General features: G+C 40.3%; 1 protein-coding gene across 3 annotated transcripts in view; it reads left to right on the top strand.

The window, feature by feature from the left end:
* The first annotated feature begins 7290 nt into the window (after positions 1-7290).
* CYLD (CYLD lysine 63 deubiquitinase) overlaps positions 7291-17613 on the top strand; it is a 40696-nt gene continuing 30373 nt past the window's right edge. The window contains exons 1-2 of one of the 3 annotated variants that reach the window (XM_032771482.2): positions 7291-7511; positions 16717-17379. In XM_032771482.2, the coding sequence (XP_032627373.1) occupies positions 16873-17379 (507 nt within the window). In that variant the 5' untranslated portion in view covers positions 7291-7511; positions 16717-16872. Of the gene's footprint in view, positions 7630-16716; positions 17380-17613 lie in introns of all 3 variants that reach the window. The other 2 variants (XM_032771484.2, XM_075073791.1) reach the window with 2 other exon arrangements.

The following is a 17613-nucleotide window of genomic DNA, read 5'->3' as shown; positions in this document are numbered from 1 at the left end:
GGTCTTGCTAAAGGAAAGTGGCAAAGAATCTCTTTCAGTGTTTTAAGACCTATATACTCAGTTATTTCAAAAGAAGGAACTCCTAATTAAATACCCTGCAGAAATATAAACACGTTGTTATTACCAGCATTGTTCACTATCAAAATAATTTTTCAGACCTTGACTTGATTACTAAAACCTGTCAAAATGGTAATTAGCAATGTCAAAAATTAACAATAAAATAAGCATATCAATGAAATTCTGAATATCAACAGAATAAAAATGTGATAATATATGTCTCCTTATATCCCCAGTTTCATCAAATAATCAAATGAAGCATGAAAAATGGATTTAAGAGCACAAAAGTGTATTATACAGGTTCTGCCTGAATGTGTTTTTTTAAAGTTTAAGCAAAAAGTTTAGCTGTTTGGGAATACAAGGAGAGTGGGAGGGGAACCTTTTCTTATTGTTAAAAATATATATATATATTTGCAACCCGTAATGAACAGTATGTTTGAGTGTTCTGGTGAAAAATTGGTTTTGATTTTCACATGCACAACAGTAGTGCAATTTTAGTAGTGGTAGCACACATTCTGAGGGAAGAAAAGATTTTCTAAAAGGTTAATTTAGCTGACTACTTACAAATTATGGAAAGTTAGTAGTGATTGATGCCTGGATCCACATGCACTGGCTCATTCATTATGCATTTTGTATGAAATACTTCCATTCACTTCATTTGTCCGCCAGATTAGTGCACACTAGTAAAATACAGATTAGTGCACACTAGTAAAAGATGATACATGTGTACCTAGGGATATAGAAATAATCGTTATATTGTATTATTGGACAAATGGTATGTTTATAGTCCTATGTCCATATGATTTCACCACATAAAAATAGCATTCCTGGGAGATGTCAGGACTACATCACACAGGTCGGCTTGCTGGTAGGAATGTGGTATTCATTTTAGGGAGAAAAACCTGACAGTTCCAGTGAGGGAGGCTTGGAGGTATCAGCTGCTATGTTGGCTGCTGTATTCAAGGATGTGCACATCACAGATTGTATTAGTCATATATTAATAGATTATAAGGCCCAAAGGACCACTGCGGTCATGTAGTCTTGTGTAACACAGGCCACGGGACTTCCCTGAACTAATCCTGAACTAATCCTGTTTGAATTAAAGATTTAGAAAAAATCTAGTCTTGATTTAAACTTTCCAGTGACGGAGAATCCATCCCAACCCTTGGTAAGTTGTTTCAATTGAAAATTGCCTTCTCTGTTAAAACATCTGTTCCATATTTTGCTATTGCCCACTTGGGATAGTAATAACAAAAATTTTATTTGGCCATCTGACTACATTTGTCCATTCAGATTCAAACAGATAAAAATATTTAAATATAGAATACACAGCACAGTGGGTACCAGACAAGGAGCTTGTACATTTTGTGAACACACTAGTTTTCTGAAAACCTTATCTTCCTGTAATGAGCATAGCAAGTTAACATTATGCTAATATTTTGAGGATACCAACATGCTAATTATCCTGTTTACTGGAGCCACTCCCATGTCTCAGTCAATTTGTGGCTGTGATATTTGTATTACCAAATGGTACTCTATTTTCTTTCTTAACAAACATGACTTCGAGTGTCCTGATATGCCCATTGCTTTTTTCCCTTTTATGGCTCAAACTGTGCAACTAATCCTTGTATATCAACATCATGATTCATTAGACACTGAATGACAGAAGAATCAAGATGAGGCAGAAATGCCTAACACATTTATCTGAAGCCCTTTTTAAAATCACATTACTGATATCTAAATAGTGGGTACTGTCACCTTACATGTTTCCACCAGAAATCTGCCTTTTATTTTTATTTTTATTTTTTTTAATGCAGCGGGATATCTAATGAAACAGAAAAGTTCAGCTGCTGTACATTGATGAAATTGTGAAAAGTGTGTGTCAAACTACAGTGCCAGTACAGCAGATGGGCATTTTTCAGTTCATAACTTTTACCATAGTTATATTCAGGAGCCCTGATTCTGACTGCAGCTGAGCTTTTTGTTGCTTGTTTGCTAACTTCATATTCATTTGTATAATGTTTAAATGTATAATATTGTTTAATTTGACACAGATTTGTTTTGCCTCAGTCACTATTGTAAAAGAAACAGTGTAGTCGGCTTCCTTTGATCAAGAATGTAATTACTGAAATGTATTTACACACCTTAATGGAAAATGTTCTTGCGTTAAGGCCCTTCAGGTGGGATTAATTTAATAATTCACTCACTTTAAGGCCCACTTACACTGCTAGAGTGATATAAAGGGGCCTTAATGTTCTGTAAAATCACAGTCAGGCACTTTGTTCCTTCTGTGATTTTTTTTCATAAAAGTATAGCTAAAATTCATGATCTTTAAATCCGTGTGATAGAAGTAATTAAATTTAGCTTGAGTAGTGAGGCTATTCTATATACAGAAAGTAGATTTACTAAATGAAATAATGTAGTCATTTTCCTCCCGAAATACCTGAAAGAATCAGTCCATAATGTAGGTGCACTACAAATGTATTTTCAAAATATTCAATTTGTTTTTGAATTACTGAAGTACAGATAGGAGATGCAATCACTCCTAATGTTTTAGATGTTTCATTCTTATAACTTTAACAAACAATCCAGTTTTATTTTCAAATGTGATTAAGATATTCTCAGATTAAGATTTATATGCCAAATTCCCAGTATAATGTATTTATTGGCAAGTTATAAACCCCATGAAATTTGGGATAATAGGATTTATAATTGGACATATTGATGCATTCTATAGCATCACAAAGGGAGCCCTAATAATGAAGGAAAATGCTGCTGCTTTGTATAGATAGCCATCTTGAGCATTAACAGAGTATAACTTGGTGTTATTATGTGCTTTTAGCTTGCAAAATGAAGGAAATGTAGTGCACAAATCTTATTATTTTTTCAGCACTATTTTTGATAAAGTAAATATGAATTTAAAATGCAATTTTACTCTAAAAAGTGACTGTGTAAAATGATACTGTGCTGAGATTGCATATTCATTGTGTCTCACTAATTACATAACAAATGTAATCCATTTGTAAGGAAAACATATTTTTCCTTACAAGCAGTTAGGGTGACCAGACAGCAAGTGTAAAAAATCGGGATGGGCGTGGTGGGTAATAGGAGCCTATATAAGAAAAAGATCCAAAAATCGAGACTGTCCCTATAAAATCAGGACATCTGGTCACCCTACAAGCAGTCAACCCAACTCACCTTGGATTCTGATATTCAGACTGAATGGAGTCCATCTCACACATCATCACAATAACAGAGGGTCTTTATTTGTGACCTCTCTCCATTTTACCGAAAGGTGGGCATTTTTCAGTTCATAACTTTTACCATAGTTATATTCAGGAGCCCTGATTCTGGCTGCAGCTGAGCTTTTTGTTGCTTGTTTGCTAACTTTGCATCTTCGGGGTTCTGGAGATCTCTGGAGACCAGAACAGTAAATACCCCGTCTAAACCAGGACAGCCCCAAGGATTGTTTAAAATAATGCCGGGTTGCAACAATTACTAAATTACATTAAAAAAACCACATTAAAAGAACATTAAGGATGCAAAGTCAAGCTCTGAAAAATTAGGAAATACAAGATGTAAGGTTGCCTGTGAAATCTTAATTTGGACTCGTTCTGCATGTACATTATGATACAGTCTTTAATTACATGATCTCATACTATTTTTTCACAGCTTTCTATGCTTATTGGGAGCTCATTGCTGGAAGCACAAGCTTCAGAGAGGGCAAATGTTTTATATGATTTAAAATAAAACAATTTTTTAAGTCACCAGTTAAAAACAAACTTGTATGGCTAAAAGGATGAACCATAAATTTGCCTAAAAATAAATGCCATGGGCCAGAAACCCAAAATAAATAATGAACAAGAAAAAATATTTGCTTATACATATATACATAAATAAAAAGTTAAGCAGCTGCTAAGTTTGCATTTTAATACAGTCATATATATGGTAATCTTATTTTATAATATTACTTTGCACTTTCCTAAGAGTCTGAAGCATTTTTAAACTGGATATTAAGATTAGAGGACATTTAATATTCACACAAAGATGTGTGTAAGTATCTTTGCCATAAAGTCTTCATTACTGAGTATCCCGTGAAGCACTATTTAAAATAATTATCCTATGAGTTCTAACTGACAATGCTATAGATTGGGGAAAAGTTGATGCAGGAGTAGCTGTGAATTTACTTACTAGAGGAAAAAATTACAAGATATCAAGTGGATTTATTTAACTAATGTACAGGTGCCAAATAATGTATTGACCACACATATGCTGTATAATTAAAGTGTTATCCTGCCAAAATATTTTGTCAGGGCCAATTCAAAGCCCATTGAATTCAACAGGAGTCTTTCCAATGATTTCAATGATCTTCGATTCAGGCCCTTAAGTCCCCAGTTATGCTGACTGTAAGCAATCTAGCATACAATATTAATTGGATTCTTCACAAGGATAACAAATGATTTAACAATACACCCTTAGCTTTCTCCTATTACATAAAACTCATGTAGCAACTGATATTTTGTGCATTGCAACATATTGTCTAGTTAATTAATAAAAATAAACTTCCTTCCTCTTCTATCAAGGTGTAATTGAACATTTTTCATCTAAATGCGCACCATCCCCGATTTGGATGAATGCAGTGTAACGGGTCTGTGAATGTGCAAATAACGTAAGTGAATGTCTGATGCAGCAGCATTCATGGATATAAGGTAAGCATACAGAAATATATTAGATTTGCACTTACTGTTTCTTTTATGTGGAATTGGATGCTTTCACATTTAAAGAAGTGTGGTAATCAAATTGGGTATTTGCACATCTAACAGTTAATGATTGTATCTGCATCACTGATTGGGCCATATGTGCACTGCACACAAGTTCATTACACATTTAAGGTGTGGGGTGTCAGACTTTGGGCATGCTGAGTAAATGCACATCTGAGGAAGGGTGAATATATAAGCATGATGGGCTATTCCATATCTAATGGACCATGTTTTGGACAGACATGTCAGGTCATTATACATCTAAAGGGTATGTACTTGTACAAGAAAGGTCACTGCAGGTTATCTGCATAGCTACAGCTCACTGCATATCTATATTGCAATATTTGGTGTTTCTCTTCAATCCTCAGGTTCCTGTAATTTAGTGAGAATCTCTGAATTATAAAAAAAATCCAGAAATATAAAAAACCCAAAAATATAAAATAATCTCCAAACTATGTTGTGTTTAAAAAAAATCCAAACCAAAACAGCTATTATTGTTAAGCCAATCTCATGATTTTTATAACACTTAGTGTTGGCAATGCTGGTGGTATCATATTAAGTAAACTGGGGCTGGCCGTGCTTGGGGGCACATTATGTCATGCATATCTAAGGGAAGAGTGAGTTTGCGAGTGTCATGTTCGTTTAGGCATGAATGCAAGGGTACATCAGGTCATTGGATATCTGATGGATACGTCTCAAGTTATTAGCAGTGTGTACAGATGCATATGGGGTCCTTGTAGAGCTAAGCAGCCCTGTGTAGTGGTTTGTGGGTTGACATTGGGTTACTGCATGTTTCAGGGCCCCGGTGCAGAGGTTGCTGTTGCCAAGGGCACATAGGCTCAGTGTGCACATCTAGGGGACGTTGTGATAATTGGGCCTACAAATTTACCTATATTGTAAGCTCAACTGTGAAAAATGAATGACCGTTCATAAAGTGCCACAATAACCTATAACAATAATGATGATGGTAAAAGATGCGAAAGGGAGATAGATTGATTAGTACAAGCAAAAAGCCCTACTGATAAAATTCAAAGATTGTGCCTGATAAACAAGAAAAATGTGGTACCAAAATTTGTGTATTGGAAATTAGGTCTAAGCAATAGATAAAATAAGAGGATTGGCTATTTGTCCCATCACTCCCTTTTAGGGTCCTTAAAAGACTGTGGAAAGAAAGCCAGCATTTTCTATCCTTGCTGTACTTTTCATTCCTCTTTCATATGACAGGTTTTACCCATGGGTGGCAGGTATCATAGGCTGGGGGATGCTATGCCTCCCCAAACAGCCAATGGTGGTCCTACCCACACCCTCCCCCCTCGCTGGCGGCTCCAGTCCCCCTGTGCAGTGGCCCTGTCTCAGGCTGGAGCCATGCCACTTGTCCTCCCTGCACTCCAGGTAGGGTGACCAGATCCTGATTTTATAGGGACAGTCCCAATTTTTGGGTCTTTTCTTTTGTAGGATCCTATTATCCCCCACCTCCTGTCCTGATTTTTCACACTTGCTGTCTGGTCACCCTAGCTCTAGGGCTAGCCTACGGTGGGGGCTGGTGGCTGTGGCTCTGGTGGGGGGAGCCTTGAGTGGAAGGGGCAAAGCTGGAAACTAGCCTCCCCTAGCTGGTGGTTCATGGGCTGCCCATGGTTTTACCATCTAAGAGACTGTCCAAGAAGGGGATGGGTGTGTGTGTGTATGTTCTTTCTTCAAACAAACAAAAAGAAACCTCTCTAGCTACAAGGAAAGGGAACAAGGGTGTTAAAATGAAAGCCCTATTTGATACTTTACATTTCAAATGCTTTAACTGCCCCCCTCCCCCATCTTTAATACAAAATGTAAAGGTTTGCCATGGCGCTAAGTTGCCTGAGCCCTCTGTACACCAAACATTGTTCAACACTGGCAACTGTTACAGGGTCACATTAAATCCTGGGGGCTTGGGTGCCCATTTCTTTTGCCTGACTGAATGCAACAGGGACAGGTGCAGCCTCAGAGCCCAAGGAAGGGAGGTGCTACTGGGCGGGTGTCAGGGCAGACCCCAGGGTTGCCCTCACTGCATGAGGAGTACGGTTGGGTCTGAGCACCTGACCCCCTGCCCTCCCCACCCCACCCCACCTACTGCCACTGCACTTTCCCCTTAAGGCAGGGCCACAGCCTGCTCCTGATTTAACCTGCACCTGGTTAATCTCTACCAATCGCTAGATAGCGACTCAGGTGATTCAACCAATCAAACCGAAGCGTTCCTCTGCTCCTCTTATATTCCCTCCACCCCTCTCTGTAGCCAATCTGCAGGCCAGCCGGGATTAAAGGCTTTAGCCAATCAATCCCATCGGTTTGACTCCTCCCACACTTCAGTTCCCGCCTTCATCTGCGGCTCTGCCAAGCATGCTGGAGTGGAAATCCCCTAATAGGCGCAGGCTCTGCGTGTGTCGGACCAATAGGAGGGAGGGTGGCCGGCTCTGGGCCTTGTGGTTGGCTCCGACTGCTGGCAGGGGCGGTGCTGTTTGCATAGCAGGGTACGTTTCACGGGCCGGGCCACCTGCCTGCTGTACTGAATGTGAGAGAGCGAGGTACAGGCTGCGTCGCTCTGATGAGGCCCGCGGGGTTGTGAGCGGGCTGGGAAAGTCCCCTCGCTGGCGGCTCCGGGCCTGTCAGGAAGAGCTGCCTGGGCAGCAGCAACGCAGTGGCTCGCTGGGCCGAGGATGAGAAGTGAGTGAGGGGCCCGGGGCGGTGGCGCCGCCGCGTTTCGGGGCTGCCTCCGCTGCCCTGGCCGTGGGTCCGGGGCTGGCTCCCCGGTGGAGATCGGCGGCGGCTGCGGACCGTGCCGGTCTGTATGTGCAGTGACAATACGTGTGTGCCCCCCGTGGGGGGCCGCGCTCGGAGGGCTACCGACGGACCGGCACAGGGTGCGCGGTGTCAGCCCCCCTCGTCCCGGGCGCGTACAGCACGGTGCGGTTCAGTCGCCTCAGCTGGCCTAGCTACAGGTTGGCTATAGAGCAGCGTAGTGGGACTTGGGTTCTAGTTCTGCGCGTGTGTGTGCGAGACATTTCCTCTGTTAGGGCTTCTCACAGTGAGTTGCTTTGTTTCGTCTTTTTCACCAACGTGCAGCTTGAAGGTAGGTAGGCAGGCTGGGTTGTGTTGTGCTGTGCTGCATACCTGAGGTAGGCCCTTATCCTGCAGCTGGCACTGGTAGCTCATGCAGAACATTGAAGTCAGTTGGGTAAGAGGTTCACACTGTCAGATCTGATTGTAGACTTAAGGATTTAGCAATATAATGATCCCTGCATTTTGTCAGGTGCACACTGAAATAGGTAAGGGCTGTCTGTGCAGGCAGCACTGATTTTGGCCAGTGCAGCTCCCAGGTTTAATGTAATGATCTGGTCATTAGTCATCCCGTTTAAACTGTGTTTTCATTTACACATGTGCACAAAAAATAAGAAAAAAGTCTAGGCTAATGTAAAATAAAAATCTGTGTTAAAAAAAAAAGTAAGCGTTTAAAGCAAGGAAATGTTTAAGCATATTTTATGCTGCTCAGAAAATAAACATTTACAAGTATAAAGAAGTATATATTAACTTATAAAGCAAGAACATTAAATCTGACTGAAAATAGTGTTTTCATCTTTCATCTCAAAATATGAACAATTCCTCTGACTTAGAGACAAATGGCACATACTGACATACAAGAGTCATCCCCAAATCAAGTTCATGTACACGTTATACCAAACAGCTACAGTGTAGTGCTTTTTGTTTTAAAAAAAAGTTAAGTAGTAAAATCCAAATAGTAAAAATATGTTTAAAAGCTCCAGTAATCCATTGGTATGTGTTAAGTTGTATGTTTTCACTTAGCAACTAAGCATTCTTTAAAATGCACATTTTTTATTTTTATTTAGTATTGCAAATATGCAGCTTTGGCCTCCCTTGGATGCTATTACGTTTGCCCACTCAGCTACTGTGGGTTCTTCCACTTAAAACATTTTTCAGGCTGACAGTCTTCGTGGTTTGCCCTGTACATGGGGTTATTCAAAACATGACATTTAAACTCGGGAATTTACAAGAGACAATTTGAAACAGGTTAATCCAGTTTTCTCCACTTGTTCTATAGTCTGAATCAAGGCAATATACTTGTATATATTCATGCTGAAACCTGATAGGAGATACACTGCTTACTCCAAGTAATGCTATCCCAAGCCAGAAACAAAGTTCTCAAATTTCAGAACAAACCTTTTTCTCAGTGAGATGATTCTCTGTAACAGTATATGCTAGTGACTCAGAGGGTGAGGTGGGGGGAGAGGAATTTAGGGAACTTCTGACTGGCTGACTACAGTGGCTTAAACATGTGCAAAGTTTCACCCTCTTAGCTACACTTACAAAGTTTCAGTCACTTGCTCCTGTTAGGTCTTTGCTCCTGTTCAGAAGATGTTTTCTCTCTTACCCCTCAGCCCATTTTGGTACTAAGATAGGCTCAGATATCACAAAGATGGCCATGGCATGAGAACCTAGATGGATAGAAAAAGTTCCTAAGTATGTTACATACTGTCATACATGGGTTAATATTCATCACTGCACTGCTGTGCACTGTAGTAAATTACACATGCAAATAATCATGGGATGTGTGTGGAAGAGTGGATGGCAAAAGGGAGAGAGGGGGTTGTGCTTCAAGGAAGGGGAGGATCAATTATGGGGGTAGGTAGGAGAGGGGTTAGGTATGGGTCAGTGATAGGGAGTGGGAGGGGAGGAATGGGACAATGGGAAGGAACACACAGGAATAAGTTCCAGGCTGGAGGAGAATAGGGGCAGTGGCACCTGTCAGCCCTACATTTCCCTCTCATGTGATTGCTGGCATCTATGGGAGGCTGCCTATCTTAGGGGAGAGGAGGTCTAAGCCTCTTCCCCTACCTTTGTGTTTGTGCCAGATCTGAGCACCCCATCCTCGTGTACCCCTTCATGTGAGCCAGATATGGGGTACTCGCCCTTCTGGGGGTGTCTGAGTCCCTGCCTCCTATACAGGGTGACACCAGGCACCAGCGCACCAAGCACATGCCTGGGGCAGCAAGCTGCGGAGTGCAGCCTGCTGGTCGCTGTGAGGGCGACAGGCAGGCGCTCTTGGCGGCGTGCCTGTGGGAGGTCCACCTGCAGTTTTGGCATCAATTTGGCGGAGGATACGCCAAATCTGCATTACCAGTGGACCTCCCGGAGGCTCACTGCATAAAGCTGCCTGACTGCTGTGCTTGGGGCAGCAAAATACATAGAACCGCCCCTGCGTCTGTATGTGTGCCAGGGTCTGGGGGCGGGGGGGCCTCTCTGTGCTTCTGTGGGGATCTAATCCCCCCCTCCCAATCCCCATGTGATATCTAGAGTTCTGTGGCATTCTGAAAATGTCCGAGCCCCGCTCCTTACCCTTCTTTATATAATGTGGGATCTTAGAGGGCTTTGTCTCTCTAGGAGGATCTGAGCCCGCTTCCCTATTTTGCCCCCTGCATATGAGCCAAGATTTGGGGAAGCCTTGCCCCTCTGGTTCGGGAGCTTGGAACAGGTACGTTTAGCACATGCATTAAGAACACACTGCTGAGACAGGGTGAGAATTTGCATGCATGTATATTACAGGCTCTCTAGCACTAGGGAAGGGGGATGAGACACCCACTGACATGAATGGAACAGGTCACAAAGGAGTTATTGTTTCAGGCTATATTTATATCCGGGGGTATGGTCTTTCAGCTGAGAACATCTCATTGAGATGAATAGGTCATTTCATACCCCTCTAGGCCTGCCGTGTTGCAGATGGATATGTAGAGTCCTTTTCTTCTATCCTCCTTCTGATTTCATATAATTATAGTTGTGCATCAGCATGCTTACAGGGACTGTCTTGAAATTTGCATTGTTTCATGGGAGTGTAGGACAGGGTTTGTAATGCAAATACGGGTTAATTTGAGTAAAGGATTCCTGAGATACAGCCCCAACTCCCTGGAAAAAATTCACTATTTCATAAAGTTCACAGATTCTAGCAGCTTGTAAGTTTGAAACCCACGGATCCTTGTCAGAAATCTGAGAATGAGCTGTGTAAACATTGGGGTAAAACCACCTCTGTCAAGGTGTAGGTAGGGTTTGAGAGAGAGAATCGGAGTATGGAAGATAATTCAGAGAACGCTTCAACTGTGTTTGAAAAGAAAATAAATTTGAGGGAGGGTGATTGGGATGGAAGAGTGGATGGGGAGTCAGGGGAAGAGATTTGAATCTACTTTGGAGGATGGGAACGTAATGGAGAGAGGGATAAATGGCAATGGGTGGTAAGAAAAGGAAGAGAGGGTTGGGGCTTAAGTACAGAGGGGGAAATAGGGATTGGTGGGGTGAGAGGCGAGAGGATGGGAGGGTTTGTATAGAAAGTTGGAGGTATAGGGGTGGGTGAGCTTGTTAGCCCAAAATTCTACCCTACCATGGTTGTGCTGGGATCTGGGTCAGTCCTACCTGTGCTGTGTGGTCTGGGATCAGGGAGAGCTTGCTCCTCTTGGTCTGCTGAGCCCCTCTCCTTGCTCTGCCATGTGAGCTGCAAAATAGGGATGATAATGTAAAGTTCTTTGAGCACTACTGATGAAAAGCACTATATAAAAGCTAGGTACTTCAGTAGTACATCCACTGTAAAGATAGGTGAGAACCACAGCTGTTTCAGTGACCACAGTCTCCTACCAGCTAACATCTCTCTCTTTTTAGAAAAAAAACCAAACCAATAACCCAAAACAAACAAACAAACCACAGAAGGAAATTTAATGGCAAAAACTTTAACTTGGACTTAAGGTTGCCCAGAGATAACTCATGACCTTTCAAAATGTCAAGTTCAGCAAAATTTAAGCTCTTGGAAACAGAAATACAGGAAATAGAGAGTTACGGTAAATGTCTGCTTAGGCTTAATTCTGCCCTTCTCAAATGATGCCCCAAAACACCCATAACACACATGCTTGAAATCTGCCTTTTCATTGCAGTGCACAGGCACTACTGGCACCTGTCCTACACTGACAACACTGAGCGTACTCCCCTCATAGATTACAACTTCTCACAGTTTTCTAAACTCTTTTTCTTTGCACACAGGATATCACCTAAACTTATGCTTTCTCCTACCTATCATTAAATCCGCAGACTGCTTTCAGTACTGACAATACTCATAGCTAGGGCCCTACCAAATTCACGGCCATGAAAAATGCATCACGGAGTGTGAAATCTGGTCTCTCCCTGTGTAAAATCTGGCCTTTGGTGTGCTTTTACCCTATACTATTCAGATTTCATGGGGGGGACCAGTGTTTCTCAAATTAGGGGTCCTGACCCAAAAGAAAGTTGCAGGGGGTTTGCAAGGTTATTTTAGGGGGGGTCACAGTATTGCCACCCTTACTTCTGTGCTGCCTTTAGAGCTGGGTGGTCAGAGAGCGGCGGCTGTTGTCCGGGTGCCCAGCTCTAAAGACAGCAACCCATCAGCAACAGCACAGAAATAAGGGTGGAAATCTCATACCTTGCTACTCTTACCTCTACGCTGCTGCTTTTAGAGCTGGGCAGCCAGAGAGCAGCAGCTGCTGACTGAGGGCCCAGCTCTGCAGGCAGCAGCGCAGAAGTATGGGTGGCAATACCATACCATGCCATCCTTACTTCTGTGCTGCTGCTGGCAGTGGCTCTGCATTCAGAGCTGGGCTCCTGGCCAACAGCTGCTGCTCTGCAGCTGCCCAGCTCTGAATGCAGAAGTAAGGTAGAAGTATTGCAGCTCTCCTTCTCAATAACCTTACAACCCCTCACCCCAACTCCTTTTTGGGTCAGAATCTCTACCATGACAACACCATGAAATTTCAGATTTAAATAGCTGAAATCATGAAATTTGCAATTTTTAAAATCCTTGGACCATTAAATTGACCAAAATGGACCATGAATTTTGTAGGGCCCTACTCATAGCTAAGGCTAAGATTTTGTCATGGTGGTCACGGAAGTCACAGAATCTGTGATTTCCAGAGATCTCTGTGCCATTTTCCACTTCAGTCCCAGCTGCCGTGGCTCCCCCTACCCTCCGTGGCTCCAGGTTGCTGTGGGCAGTGCAAGGGGACCCTGTGAATTTTTGCTTACCGCTTGTGACCAGTCCCTGACTTTTTACTAAAAATAACTGTGACAAAATCTTAGCCTTTCTCATAGTAAGAAACCACCAGTGCTCTGCTGTTGACATAACCTACACAATTCTGTATTGAAATGATGCAGAGTGGAATCTCAGAGTACCCAGACATCTCTTTCCTTTGATCACAGCCATTGAGGGACTCAGACTGACATCTCCTCATATCACAGCCAGAGCTGTGATGTTTCTCATATCACAAACAGATCTACCAACCTGTCCCATCTACTGCCTCCATTCAGTATTGATATACCTAAAACACTGAATGCAACTGGAGTGCATGCAGACAAATCCCAGTGGCTCTTGCCAGCTCCAGTGGGACTGAGTTAAGGTTGAGCGGGTATTTAGCTTAACTCTGTATTTCCTGGTTTTCAGAAGTTTGAGATTTGCAGAACTCTGTTCTGGATAGGCACAAGTCATCAGTGGGTATAGTTATTTGAACTAATTATGTTTTTTTGCCATTTAATAATTTTAAAAAAAAATTGCTTGGTATAGTGAATAGAACTTTGTAAGGCTTTGTAAATGCTGAGTGACTGACCATAGATTGTATTAAGGATACCATTATATAATCTAATGAAAACTGTTACACATTTCCAGTTGAATTAAATGTTCTTGATTAAATCAGATTATAACATCATAGACCTTGCCCAGTTAGCAAGCTATAGTTCATGTAATAGTTACAAAGGAACCCTAATTAGAGATTCATCTTTCCTTCTGAACATTTGTGCAGACTGCTTTATAAATTTCTGTTTACACATTTTCTTTTTCATGTGTTTTCATATTTAAGTGAAGTATAAGTTTTAGATATATATTTGAAATGGTTAAGACCCCAATCCTACAACAACTGATGTTTGTGGTTAACTTTACACAATGTGGGTAGCTCACTGACTTCAGTGCAGTCACTCAGTTTGGAAAGTTAAGCATGCGCATTAGTCTTTGCAGGGTCAGAACATAAGATTGAATGATGAAGAATGGGGCTTCTGACTCTGAGTTGCAAATAAAAATTTTTGTGGCATCAGTGCATAGAAATAAGTTATGACATTAACTATGAATACATCAAAATTCAGATTTTCATGTCTGGGGTTACTTGTAGTAATTTGTACTTGATCTAATGTGTCACATGTACAAACTCTATGAGTGTATCCTGTCAGTTCTTGATCAGCTTCAGTAAAAAAGGTTACTGGTGTTTGGCAAGAAAAACAGCAAATAGACGTTTGATTCTTTTTTCCCATTGGCTAATTTAAAAAAAAAAAAAAAGTTGAAAACAGATTGACAGCCTCTACCAGACTTCAGCTCAATGAGATCTGAAACTGCCCAGATGTTGTACTTCAACTATGTGACTTATTCTGGAAATGCAAACAGACTTTGAAAATGCATTGGTGCTACCAGTTGCTGCAGTGATACAGAATGTTAATAACATTGATATTCATGTGCCCTATTAATAAAGATGAAACAAATAGTGTATTCAGTAGCTGAATGGCTGTATTATTGTAAAAGAGCATTGGAAGAAGGTATTGTTTTTAGTGCAGAAATCTGTGAAAGCCTTGTGATTAGAAAATGTTTGATTGCTTTAGATATTTCCATTAACCCTCTACTGCTATGTCATAGCATAACTTTTGGTTTGTTCTGAAGCATGCAAAAAGGTACCTTTGTGTTTGAGGTGGAGGGGAAATCAGCACGCGTGTTAGTTACAAATGAATAGCTATAGCCATTTCATTGGCTTCTGGATAGGTTCCAAATTTGGAATCAAACTGAATGACAGGAGTATTAATAGATTGGGGGAGAGCCTGGCTGAATGCAATAGGAGAAAAGATATGAACAACAACAAAATCACCAGAATAAGAAGGTAGATTAGTAAATCATCAGTGAAATATTCATCAACTAACTAAAATCCAGCAAAGTTATAGACATCAAAAATTTCAGCTGGAGAATATATATTTAGCCTATGTGGTAACTTTTACTTTCTGAATATAAATAAATTGTGATGTATTTCAGATGAGTGTTTTTTTTTTCTTTAAATAATCTAAGTAGTATAGTACAATTTGTAGATAGCTCTTTTACTTAATCTCCTGATAGATAATCTGCAGTTAAGTGTTTTGGAACATGACTTATTAAAGTTTAATTTTATACATCCTATGGATTCCAGTTTACTACAGTATTTAAATGAGATGACCTCTTCTTTCAAGCCTGCTCTCTCTGGCACTTCTGTATTGTTAAAATATAAGCAAAAAAGTTAAATGTTTTGTTACATTTACTACATTTTAAGGATAGCTTTTAAATAGAATGGATAGAATCAGATATTGCAATGAGTTCTGTCTGATGTGGTGTCTGTTATGGCAGATCCCATTATAAAACATCTGTGTCTCACATTTCATTAGCTATTCATTAGTGAGCTAGCTCAAATAACTTAACTAAACTTTCAGGTTCTTGCTTCTTGGAGAAGACCTGACCTTCTTTCCAGTGTAAGTCTTCATTGTTGTAAGACATCTTCTCTTCATTACTCCTACTTCTTTTGCGCATCCCAGGAAATTGAATCTTAAACCTTGTGTCTTGGAGACAGATTGAATTTGTTTCCTCATTCCCCTAAAATACTTTTTTGTGTGCCTAGTATGACAGTGAAACAGTTCTTCTAGCAAGTGCACCCCTTCTTATATGGGGACTGTACTATAGTAGGCTTCCCTAACTATAAGCAAGAAATAGGTCTCTTTCAGAGGATTGCTTTGCATCTAAATCAGCCACAACAAATGGATGAATTACTTCCATATTGCCTTTCCAACCCCCTGTATCTGAGAGGGATGCCTCTGTTCTGCTGGCATGGGAGATGAGATACCACCAAGATAAATATTTCATTCTGGATCACTAAACAGCAGTACAGTGCAATTTTGGGCTCCAGGATGGCCTTTTCTAGATATTTGTTGCGGAAAAGTACGATCTACCTGTTGGTTAGTCCTCATGATCCTCAGATTTGTTGTTCAAGTGTTGATCTTGAGAACCCCAAAACATGGTTATACAATAAAAAGTAAGGTATGTTTCTGTAACCTTTCTCTGTAGTCAGTTTCATTCCATCCCGTAGGGTGTTGAGTCTGATATATTTTAAATATAATGTTAAAAAAAAATAAGACAATACGCTGTTGAATACTAAATTGATCTAGTTCATAAACATTAGCTTGGATTAAAAAAAATTGGTATTAGACATAGTACCCTTCACAAATTGTACTTTTCAAATTCTGGTTTTGTTCATTTCATGAAAATACTACTTAGCTTTGTGTCTCGGAAATAGCATTACATAGTAATAAATACTTTACAAATTTCTAAACATAGTAGGTTCAGAAAAAGTTGCATACGTGTTCAGTAGCATACTTAATATAACACAAAAATACTTTTGCTGTATCAGAAATGGACAGTCACTAAAATGCATAAAGGATCATTTGTTGTGGAGAGAGTCTTCTCAGAAGCTCACTCACTATACGTTTGGTTTGGCCTTTATCTGGTCACTTAAAATTAAAGACTCCTTTTCCTTTTAACTTACGTGGTTGTTGCATGTCATTTGAATTTTAATTTTGTAGTTCCTTTATTCAAAACACTAGAGAAGGGTAACTGAAATAGAATCACAAGCTTGTTCTGCAAAAACATTTGTCTGTTTTAAGTTACCTTTAACATCACCCAGCTACTTTTGTTTTACTGTATATGAAAAATGTTTGCATTTTAAAATGAATTCCTATTGTGCTTAATTTTAACTGTGATTCTCTTAAACTTTGTGTTTATTTTTGTTTATCCTAGGCTTTCTGTTCTGGATTTAGCCCTTGACAGCGTTGACACAGAATCGTTAAACAAATGTTGGATCCTCTAGGAATTTTCCCTTGTAACTGCTGTACGACTATGTCACCAGATCATCTTTCTTGAATATAACTGCTTATTTATAAAGTTTTCATCACAATGAATTCAGGCTTATGGAGTCAAGAAAAAGCCAGTTCATCCTATTGGGAAGAGCGTATCTTTTATTTGCTTCTCCAGGAATGCAGTGTTTTAGACAAACAAAATCAAAAGCTTTTGAAAGTACCCAAGGGTAGCCTAAGCCAGTTTATTCAAGATCGTTCTTCTGTGGGACACGGCAGAAATATCCCTTCTAAAGGCAAGAAAATGCAGATTTGTTTAAAGGTTCTGGAACAGCCGCATCCAGTCCTGTTTGTGGATGAGAAAGATGTAATAGAAATAAATGAGAAACTAGCTGAGTTGCTTTTGGCTATTACCAACTGTGAGGAAAGATACAGCCTGTTTAAAAGCAAAAGCCGATTAAGTAAAGGCCTGCACATAGATGTTGGTTCCCCTGTGAGAGTACAGCTCAGGTCAGGAGATGATAAATTTCCTGGAGTTGTTCGCTTCCGGGGACCCTTGTTACAAGACAGACTATTATCCGGGATATTTTTTGGAGTAGAACTACTGGTAAGTTTTTTTGCATGCTTGATACATGAGCTCAAACAAACTTTGTCACATTGCCATTTTTTACAAATTGAACTTCTATCCAGAAGATCTGGATGCTCTGCAATTATTTCAAATTGAATACAGAATTATACAAAGCATATATTTTCAGCTTTGCTACTTTTAGTACATTAAAGTAAGATAGCAGCAAGGACAACTTATGGGTATTTTTTTATTATTTTTATTAAATGAGGCTCC

This window comes from Chelonoidis abingdonii, chromosome 19 (genome assembly GCF_003597395.2).
Source record: "Chelonoidis abingdonii isolate Lonesome George chromosome 19, CheloAbing_2.0, whole genome shotgun sequence".
Taxonomy (NCBI): Eukaryota; Metazoa; Chordata; order Testudines; family Testudinidae; genus Chelonoidis; species Chelonoidis abingdonii.
This window is presented reverse-complemented; position numbering and strand designations above follow the sequence as displayed.